The 24731-nt window shown below is 41.0% G+C and overlaps 2 protein-coding genes across 3 annotated transcripts in view; both read right to left on the minus strand.

Annotated features, from left to right (window-relative positions):
* Window positions 1-2458, minus strand: part of LOC111155080 (phosphate cytidylyltransferase 1, choline, alpha) — a 45945-nt gene extending 43487 nt beyond the window's left edge. The window contains exon 1 of one of the 2 annotated variants that reach the window (XM_022515125.1): window positions 2438-2458. The gene's annotated coding sequence lies outside the window, so the exon portion shown is untranslated. Of the gene's footprint in view, window positions 1-685; window positions 816-2437 lie in introns of those variants that run through there. The other variant, XM_022515124.1, reaches the window with a different exon arrangement.
* LOC111155081 (Tctex1 domain containing 2) lies at window positions 2345-22845 on the minus strand. The gene is made up of 5 exons (XM_022515126.1): window positions 22605-22845; window positions 19236-19369; window positions 14686-14755; window positions 5068-5131; window positions 2345-2496 (listed from the first exon to the last, which is right to left on the minus strand). Exons 1-5 carry the CDS (start codon window positions 22721-22723, stop codon window positions 2449-2451), a joined length of 435 nt encoding a protein of 144 aa, XP_022370834.1. The 5' UTR covers window positions 22724-22845; the 3' UTR covers window positions 2345-2448.
* Window positions 22846-24731: the final 1886 nt, after the last annotated feature.

A 24731-nucleotide genomic window follows, 5' to 3' on the forward strand; every position in this document is an offset into this window, starting at 1 on the left:
CCTCTCTCAATGACACTGTCAAGTAAATAAATAAAATCTTTAAAAAAGAAAGAAAAAAAAACTGGAGCTGGGCTTTGAGGTAAGTTTTCCGTCACAAGACGTTTGTCCATAAATTTAAACTCAGGTCTGGTAAGTGCCACCCAGACCCGCGTTCTTTATACTACACACCTTCCCTGCCCAGTCATGACCGCTCAACCACACCCTGTGCCCGAACACAACCCTGCAGTACCATGTCCAGGCACCGAGCCCACACTGTTGTCAAAGTCAGCCCCTCAAAGTTACTGCTCCTGAGTCAAAGACCCGCCCCCCTCCCCGCCCCTGGCCGCTGCTTCAGGTTCCCTTAGATCGGATTCCCTGCACAGTCACTATCCCTCCACCCGGAGTCTCCTCCGGGGCACTGTCTCAGACTTTCTCGGTCATAGTCCTCTCGCAGCCTCTGCCTCGTGCTCTCCGAGGTCAGAGTCCCTTCGCATTCACCGCTCCTGGGTCGCACACTCCTCGCAAACAGCTACCTCTCGGTCACAGTCCCCTCGCTGTCACTGCCCAGGGTCACAGCAGCCTCGTAACCTCTCCACGCACTCCCCTCGCTGTCACTGACCCAGTCTTCAGTCAGTCTCCTGGCGGTCCTAGCCACACAGCGTGTCCTCTCAGAGACAGCCGCGAGATGCACACACCGGATCCTCACCTGCAGCTCACGCTCCGCGGGCCCGAGCCCCGGCAGCTTTCTCCCGGGCACCGCGTCACGGACAAGGGAAGTTGAAGAGGTTGCGGGGAGACGCCCGGGAAAGGCAGCTGACGGAACAGCGGCCCGGAAGTCCCGCCTACTGCCCGCCTTCTTGTCAATCCGACTACGACATTTCCCTGAAAACCATGACTCCTGACTCAGTAGTTCCGCTCTCCAAAGGGATGGCGTGGCTGAATAGAGAACGCAGGACACAAGAGATGAGGTGGCTAAGGGCCAGTCGCCATGCGGAACTGGAGTTTGGGGTGAAGACGCCTCCTCGTGGGGAGTTACGGCCGTGGACGTCGCGCGTGCTCGCTGCCAGTCGGGGAGGACCTGCCCTCTCCGGCCTTTCCGCCCCGTCCCGGGCCTCTGGCGCAGGGCAGGTGGCCGTGACGCCTTCCGCCGGAGACCCCTCGGCCCGCGGCTGCTTCACCCCAGCGCCAACTTTGCCCTACTTGGTAACGAAGGGAGAATTCCTGTCCGTCCGCCCAGCCCTGTGGTGACCTGTAGCCGGTCCCAAACCCTCGTTTCCGTTATTTCTGACCCAGGTTGGCTCTCCCATAAATGATTATTAGCCGAGGTCTAGTTGATTAGGAGCGGAATCAAGGGAGGCCAGCTGGTAGGAAACCACATGTAGTAGGGTATCTGGTAGAGAAACGTTTTCCTTTGCTAGAATGAACCTTTGGAGGGGTCACTTTTGATTCCACAGATGCAAGACAAGCAAATACCCAATGTTAAGGGAGAAGAATGTAAAAGAACTTTAAATATATTTATTACTGTTTTTTTGTCTACATGCTTGACTTGAAAGTGGCTGAGAAGAAAAGTGGGTGGATACACTCAGGACTGTACTGAGGAGCCCCCAGGGAGAAACGGGATTTAAATTGTAACCCTTTCTCTTTTGAATTTCAAATAGTTACTTGAACGTGGCTTGGAAACTGAGGTGCTCCCAATAAGGGCTGCTAGCTGGAGAAGACGCCAGGGGCTACAACGGGGAACATCACTATAAAGAGAGTGGGAACTTGGATAGTAACCAAAATAATCTCCCAAGTTTCAAAGAAGGGCCGATTTCATACACAACTTGGACACTGTGTCTGACACTATGGCAGACCCAGGAGAAAATGAATGTGCATTTCACCTAATAAGCTGTGTAAGGTGTAAGATGGCAATAGCAAAGCAGAAACAATGGATAGGAGATAAAGACAACAATTTAGAATGTACCAAAAAACCTTTATGCACAAATAAATTCATGCCAGTGTTATTTATAATAGTGAAAATTTATAATCAATCCCTTAATAAGGAAATGGCAACAGTTACCAATGGTATAACCTAGTGGAGTGAGTGCAGCTATTAAATTATGCTTATGAAAATCATAATGGAAATAAAATGACATTAAACACTGCTCATGACATGAGAAGTGAAAAATCAGGGTACAAAATTGTATATATGATTTTTTAAAACCCTGAAAATAAAAACACACTGGTAGAAAATATATCCAAATATTTACAATTGGTTATGTTTGAACAACTGAAATATGAATTTCCCCCACTTTCCAAATACAATTAAGAACATATTACAACAAAATCAAAACACTAAAATACAAGGCCTAAAACTGAATAGACTCAGTTGCCAAAATGCCAAATTATCTTTATTTTGTTGAGATATTTAACAATATAAAAAAGTTTATATTTCTTCATGGTCATATTTTTACCCAACTTTTCAAAGATTCAATAGTAGAAACAGCCGAATGCCGCTACAACACAGAATAAACTGTCCTAAAAAGCAAACAAAACAAAACACACACAAATCCAGAACGTTAGTACTAATGAAGGGCTAAGGGGTAGCAAAGGCAATTGAAATGAACATCATCTCAGATCTTTGCCAGTTTTCAATCACAAAGGTTTTTCCTTCAATATACAAAGGGTTTCCAAAATATAGCTATAAAGTTGCTTGCTTCAGGGTAACTACAAAATTGCTTGCTCAAAGGGTAGGATGGGTAAAGAATTAGACTTTCTGAAGGTAGAAGTAAAATGCAAACTAATGAACCTCATGTAATTCATTTCCATAAAATGAGTAGTCCCATTTTTCCTAATTTATCACAGAAATAACAATATGAAATGTTTTGAGTTTCTTGGGAGTAAATGCATAATGATATTATATCATAGATAAAAATAACAGCATCTTGGGGTGGCTCAGTCAGTTAAGCATGGACTCTTGATTTTTGACTCGGGTCATCATCCCAAGACCATGATCAAGCCCCACCTTGGGCTCTGTGCTCAGGAGGGAGTCTGCTCAAGATTCTCTCTCTTCCTCTCCTTCTGCTCCTCCTCCTATGCGTTCTCATTCTCTCTCAAATAAATAAATCTTTAAAAAACGTAACAGCACCTGTCATAAATTCTGGGTCAGGGCAAATGGCATCTGGGTGTTTGTTCTTAATTGATAAAATCCATTTATCTTTTAACTCAATCACAGTTAAACTTGTTAAAACACTTTTTAAGTTATTATTAGAGGAGTTCCAACTACCTCAGTGACTCCTGAGACCAGCAACTCTCACCTCCAGCCTGGTACTACTGGGAGAAAACAATCTAAACTTAAGTACCTGATTACTAACCAAAGCAAAATTCTTTGGTTAAGCCCAGGTCCCTGTATCCTTGGGTGGGAGAACCATGAGCTGCGTTCTACAATCATGCTATCTGTGGTGAGAAACCCGTTTTTTTTTTTTTTAATTGTCCAGGCCTTATGGACTGATACTTTTGTAAAATACAATAAAAATTAGTAAATGGGAAAATGAAATGAAAAAAGAAACATACAAAATATAGCCTAAACTTTTTATTATTAAATTTATCAATATAAAATTACTTTGTCCAATTCCTGTAAGAGTTTTTAAACTCTTACACTCTATGTACTTCTCTTATGAAGGATCTGTGACCACACAGTGTAAGGACTGGCAATGGTCTATGGATTCCACTTTGGCTGTTCTACAGCACCTCCCAGAGTTCACCATGCCTGTCTTGTTCAAAATTTTATCCCTCGCACCCCCAGGGGAGGCTGGCACCTAATGGGAGCTCAGATTATTTGCTGAATGATTGAACTGTGTTGTATAAGGATTCAGTAACTCCAAAAAGCAGGAGAAACCATCACCTTAGCTTGACCCTTCCCCTAGAGAGCTGATAAATGGGATTTACACAGTACTTTCTACTATTCAGCCCTTGTTCCCTAAGGGAGTTGAACATAAAATGAAACTTTGGTAGGACCATAGAATTTTAGAGCTAAAAAGTATCTTAAGATGACATCAACACAAGCAACTTCCAAACCTGGCAGTAAGCATAATCATATGGGTAACTTTTTTAAAAATTCAGATTCACTGATTTGACACCAGACTTATTTGATCAGAATCTACTTGAGTAGGGTCTTGGCATCTGTACTTTAAACAAGTCCCCCATATTATTTTTAGGCAACCACAGCTGTTCTTTGGGAAAATCTAATAAGCTTCCTAATGTTACTTGATACAATCAGAGAAAAGTCCAATGACACCTGAAGTCATTCAATTAGAAAGTTACCGAGCTGGAAATGGAACCCCTCTCTTAATTCACTCAACCAAGTTTCTGTTCTATTCTACTATACTTTAACTCTGAGTCTACTAATTCACAACCTAGGGATCATTTCTGGAAGCAAGTATAACAACATATGATTAAAATATATAAAACATTCAGCCAATAATGTACCAGTGTTTAAATGAAATCTCTTTTTAAAAATTTCTCTTTTGCTTAGTTTTGAAAATAGCTTTAAGATAAAATAATTTTATTACTGAATGAAAATCACCTTTGCTCATGAATCCCTGCCACCCCAATTTCTTTTGTTTTTTTTTTAAAGATTTGAGAGAGAGAGAGAGAGCACGAGTTGGCGGCAAAGGCAGAGGGAGAGGGAGAAGCAGACTCCCTGATGAGCAGGGAGCCTAATGCACGATTTGATCCCAGGACCCTGAGATGATGACCTGAGCCACAGGCAGACGCTTAACCAAGTGAGCCACCCAAACACACCCCTGCCAACCCAGTTTCTTTATAGTTAGCCAAGTGCCACATGTCTGTTAGCACTAAATAAATGATATTCTCAAAATCAAACTTGTAAAGAGTTATATCATTTGTACACCTACAAGTCTCCCTTTGGGCAACACATTAGATTACTTCTGCTTTAGTAACACAGTAAAGGAACAGTAAAGTCATTTCATCCAGGAGTCAAAGACAGACATCTAAAACTAAAGTGTCCTCATATCTTAATAATATTAACTTGACTTGGAATGTCCACATGTCCTTGGAAAGGAAAAAGAGGCTTTCAAATAGACTTACATTCATGAAAACATCGCAAGTGTAGTTGTCAGTGTCAGCATCCCAGAAACAGCGAGCGGCCATGCTGAGAAGTCAAAGAATGCAGAATTATAAATAATAGAACAAGGATCTGAACTATATCTATTTGCCATGAGCAAAAGTTTTCTTGGATACAGTTTTTAATTTATTTTTTTAAAGATTTTATTTATCTGACAGAGAGAAAGATCACAAGTAGGCAGAGAGGCAGGCAGAGAGAGAAGGGGAAGCAGGCTCTCTGGAGCCTGATGCGGGGCTCGATCCCAAGACCCTGGGATCATGACCTGAGCCGAAGGCAGAGGCTTAACCCACTGAGCCACCCGGGCGCCCCACATTTTTTAATTTAAATTCAGTTAGCCACATATAATACATCATGAGTTTTTGATGCAGTGTTCAATGATTTATTAGTCGCATATAACACCCAGCACTCATCAGATCATGTGCCCTCCTTAATGCCCATCACCCAGTTACCCTTTCTCCCCCACCCCCTCCCTTCCACAACCCTCAGTTTGTTTGTTTTTTAAGATTTTTATTTATTTTATTTATCATTATTGTTTTTTAATTTTATTTATTTATTTGACAGATCACAAGTAGGCAGAGAGGTAGGCAGAGAGGCAGAGGGGGAAGCAGGCTCCCTGCTGAGCAGAGAGCCCGATGCGGGGCTCTATCCCAGGACTCTGGGATCATGACCTGAGCCGAAGGCAGAGGCTTTAACCCACTGAGCCACCCGGGTGCCCCAAGATTTTTATTTATTTTAGAGACAGAGAGCACAAATTGGGAAGAGAGAGAGAAGCAGGCTCTCCGCTGCACTAAGAGCCTGATGTGGGGCTGAAACCCAGGATCCTGGGATCATGACCTGAGCCAAAGCCAGATGTTTAACCAACTGAGCCACCCAGGAGCCCCAACCCTCAGTTTGTTTCTCGGAGTCAAAAGTTTCTCATGGTTTGTCTCCCTCTCTGATTTCTTCTCTTTCAGTTTTCCCTCCCTTCCCCCACAGTCTTCTGTGCTATATCTTTGATACATTCTTATAGATGAGTGCTTCCAAACCTTTTCACAGGTTGCCACATAGAAAATCCTATTTGTACAGCAGAATATACTGGATAAACTAGAAGGGACTGAAATCATAGATGTAACTGGAGGCGACACCCCAGGGACTCTTAACAACCCCAGACTCTGACCAGCTGCCTGACAGCCTAAGTGGTCAATACCTTGAGTCTTTGGTATTTTGGGTGGGAAGTTATTATAGATTACTTCAGCCAAGATATTTTTGTGTAAATTTTAGAGGAAATACTATCTAAGACTTATGACTGAAATCTTGCACAATAATATAAAAAAGTAGGTCTGGAAAAGACCTAATAGATTATTTTGTCCACTGTGATCATTTTGTAGAGTGCCAGAAAAGAAAGGGACAAACTCTGAACTAGAACTCAATCTAACTAGTTCTGAACCCAGTATTCTCTCTATAGAATTGCTACACTGCCTCCGAATTCTCAAATTAACCATTATCTCCCCAAATCTTGAGAAAGACAGAATGTTAGGCAAAATAAAAGTCAGTTAAAAAATGGAAACAATTTGGGGTGCCTGGGTGGCTCAGTGGGTTGAGCCTCTGCCTAGCTCAGGTCATGATCTCAGGGTCCTGGCTTCGAGCCCTGCATCAGGCTCTCTGTTCAGAGGCAAGCCTGCTTCCCCCCCCCCCGCCCCCCTGCCTACTTGTGATCTCTCTCTGTCAAATAAATAAATAAAATCTTTTTAAAAAAATGGAAACAATTTTATGGGACGCCTGCCTGGCTCAGCTGGTGGAGTATATGACTCTTCATCTTGGGGTTGTGGGTTCAAGACCCATGTTGGGTACAGAGATTACTTAAAAATAAAAATTTTAAAATAAATAAATAAATAATGGAAATAACTGAAATGCACAGTAGTAAGTAGTAGAGGAAATCATGGTATTTTATGGCAATGAAATTCTATGTAGCCATTAAAGAGATATTTTATCAAAACACAAAAACATTTACAAAATTTACAAAAAATGAAAATATGTTCACAATACAATGTTAAGTGAAAAAATTACAAATGCTTTTATATTTTTAATACATGTATGTATGTATGAGTCATCATTAAAATTTATTGAGCACTTAACTTTGTACCAGCCACTGGTCTAAGTGCTTTACATGTATTGACTTACTTAATCCTATGAAGTAGGTACTATTTTTTAAAAAGATTTCATTTATTTATTTTAGAGGGAGAGAGAGAGCAGGGAGAGGACCAGAAAGAGAGGGACAAGCAGACTCAGAGCTGAGTGCAGAGCACTACACAAGGGGTTGGACCCCAGGACCCTGAGATCACGACCTGAGCTGAAATCAAGAGTCAGCCACTTAACTGACTGAGCCACCCAGGAGCTCCTGCTATATTATTAAACCCATTTAATAAATATGGAAACTGATTTATCAGACAAAGTAAGTAAACTTGCCAAGGTCAAACAAACAGTGACAAAGCTGTCCTTGAACCTAAGCAGTTCAGCTTCAGGTTATAGAGAAAGATATACATATATCATAATGATATTGTTTTTTTGGTGTTTTTTTTTAACTAGGCTTCATGACCAACATGAAGCCCAACATGGGGCTTGAACTCACAACCCTGTGATCAAGATGTAAGATATCAAGAGTTGGATATGCCTAACTGACTGAGCGACCCAGGTACCCCCCGTTCATTTTGGGAAGTGTTTGGTTTTTTTTTTTTTTTAGTAGAAAGTTTTGTATAGACGAACTCTCCAATCCGAATATTTCACACTTTCTTAAGTCAAAAAAGTTCCACCTATTTCTAAACTGCAAATAAAATTAACCTTAATCTATCACCAATAAGGATTTATTTAGCAACTACTATATGTCCAAAAAGAATAAAACCTGTCTCAATCCTCAATCCCTCAATTTAATTAGGTGAAAAAATTAACACATAAAAAGAATAAGTTAATGTATAGTTGATGCTAATTTATAGGTTCTCAGGATTCAAAAGAATTGTAAAGCCTGTCTAGTCCAAGTCCAGTCACATAACATTTGAACTAAATTTGTAGAAGTGCTACAAAAGTTAGAGAATTTAGACAGAAGGAAAAAAAAAAAACAGAAAACAATTCATGAAGGAAGTGGTAGTTAAGCTGAGTGGAACCAAGTGAAGGCAGGAATATAAAAATTTACTTGACAAATATTTGTTGAGGGTCTGTTATATATGAAGGAAGTGCTAGGTGCAAATGATACAAAGATCCATAAAACACAATCTTGCCTTAAAGTACAGTCTATATTTACACCCTTTGCCAATAAAAAGAACCAGGGCTCCTCAGGGAAATGATCAATTCCAAGTGTAGGACTAGAAATGTGTAAGATAAACCTGAGACTTCTGGGTCACACCCAAAGATTTGCATAGACAAACTCTCTTGTCTTCGACCCAAAGACGAACTTTGGGTCACACTCAAAGCCTGGGCTATACAGAAAGAAAAAAATGCTATATTTAAGTATATATATTTGTGTCAAAAAGACTCAGAGGTATGATGGAACACTGTGTAACAGGCCAGTGTTCCCACCAAGATTAATTAGCAAGGCTGTATAAAATGAATCAAAACGCAGCTGGAGTAAGACTAGGGGAGACCAAATTCCAGAAAGAGGTGAACTGCAAGGAGGTAAACTGATATCCTGCGTGGGAATTCTCCCTGAGGCAACTGCCAAATCCAGGCACAGAATTAGAAGCTAAAAATCCAGGCTTTGCCCCTCTAGAACACCAATTACTCAGGGAAAAAGAAACCAGCAAGACTTGCAGGGCTATGGAGATAAAATTGGACACTTGAAGGACCAAAAGGAGAAAGTGGAACTGAGCCTGTCACATGGTAGGTTTTCCCCTTAAGACACGTGCTGAATTCTGAAACTGAAAGCCAAGTGTGGCAGGCAAAATTATGGCCCTCTCAGCAAACATATCTATGTCCTAATCCCCAAAACCTGTGAATATGTTACCTTATATGGCAAAAAATAAAATAAAAAGAATTTTACAAATATATGATTAAGGATTCTGAGATGGGAAGAGTACCCTGGATTATCCAGGTGGGTTCAATGTCATCACAAGGGTCCTTATAAAAGAAAGGTGGTGAGAGAGTCAGAGAAATATTTGAAGATGCTATGCTGCTGGCTTTGAGGATGGAGGAAGGGTTTATAAACTAAAGAATGCAGGCAATCTCTAGAAGCTGGAGGAGGCAAAGGAGTGGATTCTCCTCTATAACCTCCAGAAGGAATGCAGTCCTTCTAATACCTTGATCTTAGCTGAGTTAAACGCATTTTGGATTTATGATCTCCAGAAATGTAAAATAATATTTTTATGCCACTGTGTTTGTGATAAACTTTTTAAGTTTATTTACTTACTTATTTATTTATTGGCATCTGTACACCCAGTGTGAGGCTCAAACTCAAACTGTGAGATCAAGAGTCGCACTCTCTTCCAACTGAACCAGCTAGGTGCCCGTGATAACTTTTTGCAGCAGCAATAGGAAACCAATACACTAAGGAAAAAACGTTGAACTAAAGAGTAGTTTCATACTGAGGAGACAAATATAAAAGTCAGTACCTGATGAGGGTGGGGTCTCAATGAACATTTCAGGTTCTTAGTTGAAAGATCTGGAGGGCTACATTCAAGAAAGAAGGGTGAACTGAAGGTAGCACAGGCATGCTGAGAGACAGAGTCACATAAAGGATTACCATGGGAAAAAAAAAAGTCAGTGGAAACAGAATCACACATGATCCAGATAGGAGAATAACCAGACAATGACTTTAAAATAACTGCTATGACCAAAATGTAAAAAGGGAGGAGAGAGGAAAGATAAAGAACATAGATAAAAAATAATTTCACTGGCCTCACTGACTGCTCCTAGCGGGTCCAGGAGGTGAGGCAGCATGTGTGGTGCTAAGGTTGGTCAGAGCTGTGACCAGAGCATTTGTGAAATGCACAAAAGTGCAAAGACTGAAGAAGAGGAACATGAGGACACTCTGGATTAATCAAATTACAGCTGCCTCCCAGGAACACGGTTCGAAGTACCCAGTATTCACTGTCAATTTAATAATATGCCAGGTGGAGCTCAACAGTAAAGTACTTGTGGGTCTAGACATCTGTGAACCAAAGACTCTTAAATCTGTGGCTGCTTTGACCAAAAGGAGATGACAGGTAGGATTTGCTGCTGCCTTGGGCCATAGGACGGAGCCGGAAAGCATATTCTCCAGAGTGGTGCAGTACCACCGAGGTACACTGCCTGCCCTTTCCAGTTGAGTGTCTTAAGAAAAGGTTTTTTTTCCCCTGATGATCACAATAACTAAAATAGCGGCCAAAAACTACTTGTGAACAATATGTAAGTTTGATCAGCAATTATCTTCATTTACATTTTAGTAACAGACATGAAAGAAAGGCCCCTTCTTCCCTCATTGGGACAGATTCAGAAATCTCTTAAACAAATTCTTCAAATAAAGCTCATGTCTGTGTGTCTGGGTGCCTCAGTTGATTTCACTAATGAATTAGAATCTATAAAAAAGAATCAAATGGGTATTCTAGACCTGAAAAACATAATAACTGATATTAAGAATTCAGTCAGTGGACTGAATAACAGATTAGACACAACAGAAAAGAGAATTAGTCAACTAAAAGGTCAATAGAAAAATATCCAAAAGGAAGCACAGAGAGAAAAAACAAAAACCTAGAGAAGAGCATAAGAGACCTGTGGAATATAGTAAAAAGAACATCTCAATCCAAGTATAGGTAATTGGAGTCCAAAAAGAACAACAGAGCAGAAGCAATATTTAGAAAGTTCATAGCCACACCTAGTGCCCAGATGTTAGTTTCTAATGCCATTCTCCAATAAAATGAACCAGAGCTCCTTGAGAAAATGGCTAATTATAGGGCTGGCATTGGGAATGAATATGATGAAGCATCTTATAGTGCCAGTAAGTAAGGAAGTGCTCAAAAAACCCCACAATAGGGGCACCTAGGTGGCTTAGTTGGTTAAGTGCCTGACTCTTGATTTCGGCTCAGGTCATGATCTAGGGATTGTGAGATTAAGCTCTGCGTCATTCAGTGTAGAGTCTGCTTAAGGATTCTCTCTTTCTCCCTTTCCCTCAATCCACCCACCCACTCACACTCTCTTGCTCTCTTTGTCTCTCAAATAAATAAATCTTAAAAAAAAAAAAAAAAACCCACAATAGTAGGGTATACCGAAGGGACACAAGAGGCAACTGAAAGAGTTGCCAATGGCAAAAGTTGGGACATTGAGCAATAAAATAAATAAGGTAGCACTAGAGTATAATCTAAAGTACAAAACTCCTGTAAATAATAAATAAATAAATAAATAATAAGAAAGATACAATTAGCAAATGCTAGACTGTAGGAAACTCTACATGACAACCCCATTTCTTCAACAATTAAATGGCGAGGTAAAAAAGAGAGAAAGAGAAAGAAAGTAATAGATTAAAAGAAATTTAAGAGACGTATTGTTTAAAAGCAGTGGGTGGCCTTTATCTGGATCCTGCTCTGAACAAACTGTAAAAAAGAATATAAACACATAATTATGTGCACACAAATACACACACATACATAGCTGATCTTTGAACAACTTGGGTTTGAACTGTACAGATCCACTTATGTGCAGATGTTTTTTCAATAAATAGAGTACTATAAATATATTTTCTCTTCCTTTTGATTTTTTAAATAACAGTAACATTTTCTTTTCACTAGCTTATTTTGTTGTAAGTGTATAATATCTTTATAAAATATGTGTTAATTGACTGTTTATGTTATCAGTAAGGTTTCCAGTCAACAGTGGGCTATTAATAGCTAAGGTTTTGGGGAGTCAAAGCTATATGCAGATATAAAAAGTTATTTTTGACTGTGCAGGGGTTGACAAGCCTAACCCTCGTACTGTGCACAAGAGTAAACTGTACTGTATAATATTAAGGATCGACAATATTTTAGATGTGATGATATATTATTATGTTAAAAAGGGATATTGTATATTAGAGATATTGTATACTGTTGTGTTTACAAATGAAATGGTACAATGACTGGAATTTGCTTCAAAATAATCTGGTGGGACAGGGAGAGTAGGTACAGGTATAAATAAAACAACATCCAGATGTGCTGACAAACTCTGAAGCTAAGTAATAGAAAAAAGGGAGTTCCTTAGTCCCTGTACGGAATTTTAGATGATAAAATTTTTAAAAAGGAGGACAGTGACCTTGAATGCTACGCTTTAGAGTTTGGCCTTATCACGTTTTACAAAGTGAATCATAACCAGTTTAAGGAGTTTATATTTGACAGGGTTTAAAATAAACTCTGAAAAGTTTATGGCAAGAAAATGAGGCGTGCTTCAGAAAGACCGGTCTAGTATACAAAATGAATTGTAGAGGAAAGAGACCAGAGTCTGGCAATGCTGATAAAGGGCTGCTAAGGAAGCCTGGCCTCCAGATTACAGTGCATGTGGGGGGAGAGAGTAATGGCTCAACATGACAAAAGAGGATTTCAAGGTTTTAAGCCAGAGTTAATAAAAGCTTTGCAATACTGTGAAAGACAGAGAAATTAAAATGGCAGGCTGACCGAAGGAGAAGAAGGGAGAAGAAATTTGCAACTGTATTTGAACATGTTGAATCTGAGCTGATAGAGTAGTGAGGTATTTCTTTATATCACTGAGGTGAGAAAATATCTGGAAGCCTTCTGAGCAAATGGCAAGGGGCACCATGGTGAGGATTACTGTGCCAGAAGTCAGAAGGCCAGGCTCTATTAGTTTATCTGACACCAGCCAGATACATAATTTGGAGTAAATCATACTGATCCTCGTAAGTGTCATCTGTAAATTATGGGGAGTAGACACTAGAAAATATCCATAGTCCCTTCCAAATCTAACATTCTATAGTAAAAATTTTCAGGGATAATATCTACAAGGTATTTTAAAAATTCATTCAACAACTACTTTAATACTTTGTTATAAAATATACTCAGTACTGGTGCCTGGGTGGTTCAGTGGGTTAAAGCCTCTGCCTTCAGCTTGGGCCATGATCCCAGGGTCCTGGAATCGAGCCCCACATCGATCCCCGCATCGGGCTCTCTGCTCAGCGGGGAGCCTGCTTCCTCCTCTCTCTCTGCCTGCCTCTCTGCCTGCTTGTGGTCTCTGTCTGTCGAGTGAATAAATAAAATCTTAAAAAAATAATAATAATAAAAATTTAAAAATAAAATAAAATATACTCAGTACTGTTTGCAAAGGAAAACAGGAGCTTAACACTCGGGCATAGGGAAAGACAGGAAATACACATTTTGAACTCACCAGTACATGAATGACAGTTTGAGGTCATGAGAATGAATGAGCTAATTGAAAAAGCAGTGGGAAGAGCAGAAGAACAAGAACTGAGCCTTAAAGAAAGCTCAGAGCTGGCGATGTAGGGAAGAAAGAGGAACCAGGAAAGGAAAGAGAAACACAGGAGAAATAAGTTAGATAAGTGACATCAGGGCCAAAATAAACTGGAATGAATATTAAGAAATAGAAGCCCAGGAGGCCCCTGAGTGGCTCAGTTGGTTGAGCATCTGCTCTTGACTCAGGTCATGATTCCAGGGTTCTGGGACCAAGCCCCATATAAAGTTGGCTTCTCCCTCTGCCTCTCTTCCCAATCATTCTTGCGAGCACTCTCTCTCTCTCTCTGAGATAGGTAAATAAAATCTTTTTTAAAAAATTATTTAAGGGGCGCCTGGGTGGCTCAGTGGGTTAAAGCCTCTGCCTTCGGCTCAGGTCATGATCCCAGGGTCCTGGGATCGAGCCCCACATCGGGCTCTCTGCTCAGCAGGGAGCCTGCTTCCCTTCCTCTCTCTGCCTGCCTCTCTGCCTACCTGTGATCTCTGTCTGTCAAATAAATAAATAAAATCTTTAAAAAAAAATTATTTAAAAAAAGAAATAGAGGCGCCTGGGTGGCTCAGTGGGTTGAGGCCTCTGCCTTCGGCTCAGGTCATGATCCCAGAGTCCTGGGATCAAGCCCCGCATCGGGCTCTCTGCTCAGAAGGGAGCCTGCTTCCTCCTCTTTCTCTGCCTGCTTCTCTGTGATCTCCGTCTGTCAAATAAATAAATAAAATCTTTTTAAAAAAATAAATAAAGAAATAGAAGCCCAGGCCAAGAACAAGAGCTAAGAAAGGACTACTAGATATGTTAATAAGGAGGTCTCATACAATTTTAAAGAAATTAATTTGGAATGATAGGAACAAAAACCAGGCAAGAAGGAATTTAAGGAAAAAAAAAAAAAAGAAGGAACTGAGGAAGAAACATATACATAGTGCCATACTGGACTTAGGAGCACATATACATGAACCCTAAAAGACCTACTGGCCTACAGATACTAGGAAAAGTGAGAAGTGAGTTACCTTGCAGAGCTCACCCACACTGTCAACCACACTGTTCTGTACCAGGATCTTTTTGGTTCACAGCTGCATTTTGTTATACTGTCATTTCCTCTCACTCTTACACAGATACAATCTTACTGAATTGTCAGGATGAATACCTAAGAAGAAACACTTAAGAGTAAAAACAAGAAGGAAAAACCAACTACTCACAATACTCCTTCACCTCTTTGTTCTCCAATCACTACTTGTACCACCATTTTGTATCGGTCAAATCCCATTTCTAGAAAAAAATAAGAGAGTTATCTATAAGTAAAAGTGGTAAAGTTATTTAATGAAGATAAATTTGCCTAGAAAGGAATACAAGTATTCAGTTCACAAGCACTGGCTGAGTAGGATGGTAAGCCTGGGAGTCAGAAAGACATGAGGACAAATCTTACTTTGGGAAGTCAGTCAGCCAGCTTGCCAGGTGTGTAACCTCAGACAAGCTGTTCACCTTTTTGGCGTAAGTCTTTCTCATCGGTTCAATAGGAATATTATTACCTACCTCCTGGGGGATGTTGCGAAGTGAGATGAGATAAGATATAATACATTGATCTTAAAAATAAGACTGTCAGTTATTTTACCAGCAAAAAATGGGTTTATTCAAGAAGGGCAGAGAATTGTAATTCAGGACAGGAAAGCTATAATAAAACCACAGGCAAGTACAGAGAACAAAAAAGAAGCTGGTTCTTTTAAAGAGGAAAGGAGGACGTTGGGAGGACTGTTATAAACAAAAAGTCCACTGAAGTAAACCAGGAGTTGGAAATGTAGTGGCTTTTCATTGCCGGAATCCTTGACAGTCTCTCATCGGCAGGGCTGTTGCTGGGCAAGGAGAAAATCTCTTCTGCTGGGATAGTAAAAGTATAGGCTCTTCCGGGCCGGCTGATAAGATGTGGAACGGTATTAGAGCTCCCCCTTCTGGCCTCCCAACTCCATTTTAGTGAATATTAATTTCTACCTTTTTCTTTACTAATTTTCAGAAGTAATAAATAACAGCATCTAGAACAGTACTGATACACACTAGTTTCTCAATAGATTTCAGCTTCCTTCCTTTCTCTCCTACTCTAAGTCATGTAGTGTTAAGTTGACAAAACACAGAGATAAATAAGACACCATTCTTGGGACACCTGAGTGGCTCAGTTGGTTGAGCATCTGCCTTTGCTCAGGTCACAACCTGGGCTCCTGGGATCAAGCCACACATCAGGTTCCTTGCTCAGTAGGGAGCCTGCTTCTCCCTCTGTCTGCTGCTCCCCCTGCTTATGCACGCTCTCTCTCTCTCTTTCTGACAAATAAACAAAATCTTAGGGGAAAAAAAGAGACTCTTCTTGCCTTAAAGAACATAGAGTAGTTGGGAAGGCAAACATGAAGAATAAAATGAAAAAGCAATATATTAATAATTCCAAGAGGAGCATGTGTAAGATACACAGGAACACAGAGCTGGAAGCTCCTTCCCTTGTCTAGATAGTGGGGAAGCGGTGACCAGAAGAGACGTCTTGGAGGATGTGATAAATGAAAGAAGTCTTGAAAGAAAAGTAGGAATTTACCAGACAATGTCTCCATTCTATGGAGAGGGAACAGCATGTGCAAAGGCATAGAGTATGGAGCATTTAGAAAACCATAAGCTGTTCAGTAAGGTAGAAAAGAAAACAACATAGGATTCTGGAGTATAATTGTATAACCCATCACAACTCTGCTGCTTCCCCAGAAAATATACTGTTAAAGCAGCAAAATCCTGAAAATTCTCACTAACACCAAATCTGAAGAGAAGAAAACTGAATGGGCATCTTTATCTTCCCCCTTTTCTAACCAAGGAACAGTGAAAACAGTTGAAGGGGGGGAAAGGGGAAAGGAAATGGACAAAGTTGAAACATAGCCAACTCTGTTTGATCAAAGTAAAGGCTCCAGGACTACATAGTAAATTAGACAAATAATATGAAGACTACAGTTCCCCTTCCAGGTGAGACACTACCCTTAATTCAGGATACTTAACAAAATCTCAGGAGACAGAGCCCAAAACAGTGCACACAGCTCCACAGAGCTTCCTCTTTTCTCTACCCATTTCTCTTCCTCCTTTTCTGATACCCAAGGAGCTAGAATATTAATACCTAGCCCTTCAATTGTAGTTCTGAGGGAAAAAATAAAATAATCTCAGATATGGTGGATGAGTACCAATCACCCACACTGTGTTGGGACAATTATGAAAAGAGCAAATGAAAAGACCTGAAAATCACACATCAGAGTAAAACAGAAAGAAGCTGACCGGCAATATGCAATAATGCAGCAAGAAAAAGAAAAGAATAACAAGAAACAAACAAAATACTGTTTAAAAGACAAAAATAAAAACAAAACAAAACAAAACCTCAACCTAGGAAATAATATAAACCAAGGAACAAAGAGAAATTCTTCACAACTGATTCACAGTATAGAACAACATAAGCTCATAAATTCAACAAAATAAGAACTCAATCAGATTATAAACAACAGAAAGATGAAAATGAAGATCGCAGCCATAAGACAAACTGAATACTCATACAGTATCAGTACAGACCTAATAAATTTAAAAAATTATAAGGGACAGAACAGACACAAATGAAAATTGAATTACTGGCTTAAGATAATTACAAGTAAACACTACAGGAAAGGGAAGAAAATATGGCACAGAAAAGCTAATAGATATGGAAGATAAAGATGATTCAACATATCAGTATTTGTTGTCCTGTGACCTAACGAATGGAACAGGAAATGTTTTCAGGGATACAAGAAAATTTTCCTGATATGAAAAAAAATCCACAGATTAAAAGATATAAAATGCTCACTATCAAGCAATATTCTAAACAAGCTATTGAGCATCAAGGTTAAGGATGGGATTCTTTAGGCAGAGGACATCAAGTGGCCTTAGATTTCTCTACAGTAACATTCAATGCCAGAAGACAATGAAACAAAATCTACAAGATTCTCAAGAAAATAAGTTATTACCTCAAAATACTATATACATCCAAAATATATTCTGATTTAAAGGCAAAAGGCAGACATCCTCAAACATTAAAGAACACAGAAAATGTAGCATTTCTCAGCCCTTTCTGAAAAAACTTACAACAAAATCTCATCAGATAAGAAACTGAACCAAAATGGCATGATAAAAGGACTAAATAGTGAGCAATCATTCCATTTAAATATAAAATGAATGCAAAAAAAAATACACATATATGTGTATATATACAGAATGAATGCTATATCACTATGCAAAATAGGTCCAAAGTATCCCATTGTTATTAAGGTATTTATCTGTATATAAACACGGAAAAGATGTCTGATATGATGTTCACCTAATATTAATGGTTATCATTAAATATTGATATTTAAATACTGATATTTAATGTGGTGGTGGCATTTGGGATGATTTTCTAATTTTATTTATTTTTCTACACTGTTTAAATTTATTTATAATGGACATGTATCTTTTTCACAGTAACAACAAATTGTCATTAAAAAGTAAAAATAGGGGCACCTGGTGGTTCAGTTAGTTAAGTGCCTGCCTTCCGCTCAGGTCATGATCTCAGGGTCCTAAGATCAAGCCCTGAGTCAGGCTCCCTGCTCAGTGGGGAGTCTGCTTTTCCCTCTCCCTCTGCGCCTCTCCCCACTCATCCTCTTTCTCTCAAATAAATAAAAAACCTTTTTTAAAAAGTGAAAATAAAAATGTTGATATACAAACAATGGTTAATTCTGGGTGAAATACATAGAATTGTTATTTTCTTCTTTGTACTCATATATTTTTTAGTTTCTAAAAATTAAAGCAAATTAAGAAAAAGAAAAAAGTACATCAAAATATTAAATAGTAACTACCTTTGGGTAATGGAATTTTATATAATTTTAAAAACTTAAATATGTACTTTTCTAAATGGTCTAGGTTAGTACAATGAAAATGTATTACTGTGACATGGACATTTTCTTCCCTCCAAAAAAATGTTCTAGTTTTAAAAAGGTAGAGAGAAAGGACTTTTCAGATGGTATAATATTATAAACAAAACAGGGGCACCCGGGTGGTACAGTCAGTTAAGCATCTGACTCTTAGTTTCAGTTCAGGTCATGATTTCATGTTCATGAGATCGAGCCCCACCTCCAGCTCCACACTCAGCACTGAGTCAGCTTAAAGACTCTCTCCCTCTCCCTCTGCCCTGACCTCCTCCCCAGCACATGCACACACACACACTCTCTGTGTCTCTCAAATAAATAAATAAATCTTTTAAAAAGAGAGAGAAAAAGACAAAGAGAATGGGGAGAAAAAGCATGAGGTATGTTCTATAGATAGAGAGCTTAGCAAGAGTGGAGAGCTGAGTCTGGTGACTAGTTAAGGATTCAGGTGGAGAGATGGGCTGAGGTCAGACAGTGAGGGTATGAATGACAGACAGGCTAAGGAACTGATATGTTGGTGAGAAAAACAACCAAGAATGATGGGAGAAAGGAGTCCTTGAAAATCCTGATCTTTCTCATACTGGAATGTCTCAGATACTGCATGCATACAATGTTTTATTTCATATCTTTAACTTCCCCACTATCTGGAAAGACCTACAAGAGTAAAAGTTACCAAATAATTGAGAGGACTAGACATTGAAGAAAAATTGTGTTTAAAAGAATCCACAGCTTATGCCTATTGTTTAAAGATAGGGAAGGAGACAAACGAGTAAAATTGAATGTCTATTTCCAAGTATCACCACAATTACCTTTTAATTTGTCTTTAATGGTTTCTGATAAACGTTTTGTGAGCTGAGGCATTTCTTCTGGGGAGTACTCAGCATTTGCTAGCTCCTCCTTAAGAACAGCATGGATACATTCTTTAACCACAGAAGGTCTGAACCTAAATGAAACAGTGTAAAACATCTAATTGGTAACTCCAAAATTTCAATTTACTTTCACAGCTCAACTGCCCACAGCTTTTTGTCATTACAACAATTTAATTCCTCTTTTTCATACTTTTTATTATCAAAGTGACATACACAACTTAAGAAAACAAGTCATATTCTTGATGTATATCTACAGACTGGACCTTTCCCCTCAACTTCAGACCACATATTCCAACACATATTCCATCTGGATGTCTAATGGACAACTCAAAAGTTCATACATCCAACAGTGAGCTTCTGACCATCTCCTCTCTTCAAAATTCTATCGGTCCATGGAACCTCCATCCTTCCAGTTGCTCAGGCCAAGAACCTTGAAGTCAGGCTTCTTGACTTTCTCTCTCACAGACCACATCCTGGTTCATAAGCAAATTTTATCAGTTTTACCTTCAGAATAATCTAAAATTCAATCACTCTCTCCACCGCACTGCCACCAGTTTGCTCCAAGCTACCTCCTGCCTGGGTTTACACCAGCTTCACACAAGTCTCTGTCTCTGCCTTTGCCCCCATATCCTGTGGAACATAGCAACTAGACTGGTCCTGTTAAAATATATGCTGGATAATGGCACTTCTCTGTTCAAAATATCCCAAATGTTTGGGGTGCTTGGGGGGCTCTGTCAGTTAAGCATCTGCCTTCAGCTCAGGTCATGATCACAGGGTCCTGGGATCAAGCCCCCAGCTCAGCAGGGAATCTGCTTCTCCCTCTCCCTCTGCCCCTTCCCCCTGCTCATGCTTGTTGTCTCTCTCTCTCAAATAAATAAAATCTTAAAAAAAAAAAAAATCCCAAATGCTTCTCACCTCACTCAGAGTAAAAGCAACATCCTAACTGTCACTTGCGCAGCCCCATATGACCTACCCTATCAAACTCTCTGATTTCATTTTCTACTACATTCCTGCCAGTTCTCTCCACTCTGGTCACACTGGTCTTCCCTATGTTCTTTGACCACACCAGGCATGACCACCTTAGTGCTTTTGAACCTGCTGTTAACCTCTGCCTGAAGTTCAAATCTCATTCTATGGGCATTGCTACCTCCCTCACTTCTTTCAAGTCTTTATTCAAAAGTCACTTTCCCTAGCCACCTTCTCTAAAACTTCAAATTGCCCTCCTACCACATCACTTTATATCTCACCTCCTGGTACTCATTACTATCTCTATGGGAGATATATACTACATGTATATATACATATGTGTGTGTGTGTGTGTATACTATATAGTTATATATATACACTATATACTATATAGTTCACTTATGTATTTATCTTGTTTGTTGTCCTTCTACCCAGCTAGAACATAAGCTCTATGAGGGCAGGGATTTCTCACTGCTTTGTTCACTGTCATCTTTCCACTTCTTAAAAGAGCACCCAGGACATAGTAGACAATAAATACTTTTGGAAGGAATGGATTATTGAATAAATGAAGACAGAGGAAAAAACCTCCCCTAATTTCACCACCCTGAAATATGTTCACATTTTAGTTGTATTTATCATATATTAAAACATTAGTTTTATTTTCTGGGCTATATATTCTATTAGCTGATTTGTCTATTATGTGCCAAGTGACCAGAATGTTTTAGGTTTTGAACTTATAATGCAGTATAATATTTGGTAGCCCTAGTGGTCCCTTATTACTTTTTGGGGTGGGGTTCCTTTTTTTAATTTAAATTCTGAAGCAACCCTTATCACTTTTTAACAGTATTTTCTTTGCTCTCTTGCCTGGTTATTCTCACAGATGAACTTTAGAATCATTGACAGATTTCCAGGATTGGATCTGTTCTAAAAAGGGTTTTCCTATTACAAATATACTATATTTGGCTCTTCGCCTTAAGCCTTTCTCATTTTCAGTGAAATGTCAAAAGTTTTCTTCAGGGACGCGTGGGTGGCTCAGTTGGTTAGGCGGCTGCCTTCGGCTCAGGTCGTGATCCCAGGGTCCTGGGATCTAGTCCCGCGTCGGGCTCCTTGCTCCGCAGGGAGCCTGCTTCTCCCTCTACCACTCTGTCTGCCTGTGCTCTCTCTCTCTCTCTCTCTCTCTCTCTCTGGCAAATAAATAAATAAATAAATCTTTTAAAAAAAAAGTTTTCTTCAAACAAATCACAAATAATCTTAGAGGATTATTCCTACATAATATATGTTAATTTTGTTCTGCTTTTGTTCTGTTTTGCAACAGAAATGCAGACAAATGGTGTTCTGTGCATTTAGAAACTTTTACCAAGATAACTGAACATACCTTTTTTGATGTCCACTCCACCCACCAGAAAACTGCATGAAATGTATCACATTATAACCAAAGTTCCTGGCTTCCAGTATTTGCCAAGCATTTGATTCAGCAATCTGGTTCCAAGCAACAGAGGGGCTTTTTTTTAAATTATTTAATTTTTTTTTAATCTTGTGAAAATGAAGTGAGTGATGGACCCTATAGCCCTAGCGGACTGTCCTCTGCACTAGACTGTGTAATTTTGGGACGGCATCTCGGTGGTGGGCCAAGAACATCCGGATGATACCCAGGTAAGACTTTGAATGCATACAGGTCCCACTCCCTGCAGAGGAGTAAGCGTATTCTGGCACCCATAGCACACCTTAACCCTGGAAAATGGCTGAATGGAATTCGATGCAAGGCGTTTCTTTCCTGCTCATCTATTCCACCCCTCCTTTCCTCTGCCCACATCCCGGGTCTCCTAGAGCCAACCATTCCCACTGCGCTAGCCTCAGGTGCTCCCGAAGCCCTAACGCTGCAACTGTAGGTCTGGTCCACAGCTGCCCAGAGCAGCTGGAGACTCAAGAAAGATAGCATCCCACCCTCTCGGCTTGCCCCTTCCTCTCTAGTCCCGGCCCGCCTCCTCCCCGGCTCGCCCCTAGGTTTCCAGACCACCCCACACTCCTTCCCTCCCTGCTGGACTCGATCCCAATACCTTCCTCTGTACCAAACCCACTCCGCCCCTCCCCAGTCCCTCCTCCGCCACCTCCATCCCCCTCCCCAGCCACCTCCTTCTCCCTCCCCAGCCACCTCCTTCTCCCGTCCCGCCCTGCGTCCCCAGCCTGCCCCACCTCCAGCCCCGCTCCTCCTTCTCCAGTCCCGCCCCGCCCACCCCGCGGATCCCCGCGCGCTTTCCCCACGCGCAGGCTGCCAGGCGGCCTCTGTCGACCTGACCCAGCAGCTCGTAGGACACCCCTAACCACAGCTCGTCCGTTACCCGCCTTTGCTGGAAAATGGGCCGCAGAATATAGGTATTCTCGGACTCCCCTGCGTTCTTCTCAGTCTCAGGCAACCCGTCGGCTGTGCCCGTAGTGAAGGACGCAGGGGTGGACGAAGTCATGGCTAGGGCTTCTTGGCTTAGTGTATCGCGATGAAGGCCTGGCGGATTGCGGTAGGGAGCTGGGAAACCGTCGCCAGGGCAACGGGGCCTCCATGAGCCCTGATGTGACGCGCCTGCGCGCTCCCAGCAGAGCGGCCCTCCCCCACGCCTGCGCACTGGCTGCTGGGTGGAGAGCACCTAAGGCTAGGGAAAGCACGTAAGGCTGATGCAGCCCTATGGGGAGTTGAAAGCGCTTTAATGCGCGTCAGGTTTTATTAACCGCGCAGCAATTTCAAGACATTGACGCGGAATCTCAGGCCCATAGAGGTCCAAGCATATGAGGCTATTAAGCGGCAGGGCCCTAACTCTAAAGGGTCTTCGCGCTGTAGCCTGTGGGCAAGTGCTGCCTTCATTTCTTTAGGCATGACTTTTGAACGGATATGTATATATTTTTAAAAGATTTTATTTCTTTGACAGAGAGAGATAGTGAGAGAGGGAACACAAACAGGGGGAGCAGGAGAGGGAGAAGCAGGCTTCCGGCTGAGCAGGGAGCTCCACGCGGTATTGATCCCAGGACCCTAGGATCATGTCCTGAGCCGAAGGCAGATGCCCAACAACTGAGGCACCCAGATTTTTAAACGATCGAAAAAAATCAAAAGATTATTTCATGACACGTGAAACCTACACGTGAAATTAAAATTTCAGTATCCCCGAAGTTCTTTTGTAGCAAAGCTATGCTCACTTGCCTGTTGTGTGGCCACTTTTGCGCTGTTACTGGTAGACTTCAGCAACTGCAACAGAAACCATATGGCCCTTAAGGTCTAAACTTTTATCCGACCCTTTACATTAAAAAATTAGCAGTGCCCTGCCCTAGTCCAGAACTGCCAAGCACAGTTCCCCCAGCCTCACCTACACCCTTGGATCCAGAGCAAAATTCAGAAATGTGCAGATTTCACGTGTATTCCTCACTTATGAGCACCAGTTTCTGGTCCTGTTTTAGAAAACCATATTATCCTGGCCTCTGTCAGCTTCAAAGACTAGGAAAAGGAGTGGCTGAGTGGCCAAGTCAGTTAAGCCTGTGCCTTCAGTTCAAGTCATGATTCCAGGGTTATGGGATGGAGTCCCATACCAGGCTCCCTGCTCAGCAGGGAAGTCTGCTTCTCCTTCTCCCTCTTCCCCCGACTCCCCTCTCCTGCACTCTCTCTCCCTATCTTGCTCACTCACACATGGACTCTCTCAAATAAAAAAACGGGATCTTAAAAAAAAGAAGAAAAGAAAAGAAAAGAAATTCCCCCAACATCTATCCAGGTTTCCTATTGGTTGGGTTAACAAATTGCAAAACTTCCTCCTCTAAGATGGAAAGGGAGTAGTTTCTATAAACATATACCTGTGCAAATTCCAGTAAAGACTCACCAATTTTACGATTCCAGGTTTTGGCTTACAACATGTTTTCTTGGTGGTATAGCCTAGATTGGTCTTCCTGAGTCCCATAAACTCATAGGAACTTCACCTTCCCAGTCTGCCCTTCACAGTGTCCCCAGAATGGCTTTCCTTTGTGACTGCTCTGCTTGAAATCTTTCAATGGGGGCGCCTGGGTGGCTCAGTGGGTTAAGCTGCTGCCTTCAGCTCAGGTCATGATCTCAGGGTCCTGGGATCGAGTCCCGCATCGGGCTCTCTGCTCAGCAAGAAGCCTGCTTCCCTCTCTCTCTCTCTCTCTGCCTGCCTCTCCGTCTACTTGTGATCTCTCTCTGTCAAATAAATAAATAAAATCTTTAAAAAAAAAAAAGAAATCTTTCAATGGTTCCTTATGACCATCTCCCCAGCATTTACTGCAAATAAAACCTTTCATGATCTGGCTAGGTTGCTGAACCCTCCTCCTGGCTCTGGCCAGCAGAATGGGGTCTTTGCAAGGGCCATGGGGCTAAGTGTGCACCCACATCAGCTCAGTGCTGCTTCAACCATGCCCTCTTTACCTTCCCCTTGGTTCAGCAGCACCAGCCCCATCTTTGGCTGCGATCATGTATCCACA

This window comes from Enhydra lutris, unplaced genomic scaffold (assembly GCF_002288905.1).
Source record: "Enhydra lutris kenyoni isolate GAN:26980312 unplaced genomic scaffold, ASM228890v2 scaffoldscaffold39, whole genome shotgun sequence".
Lineage (NCBI taxonomy): Eukaryota > Metazoa > Chordata > Mammalia > Carnivora > Mustelidae > Enhydra > Enhydra lutris.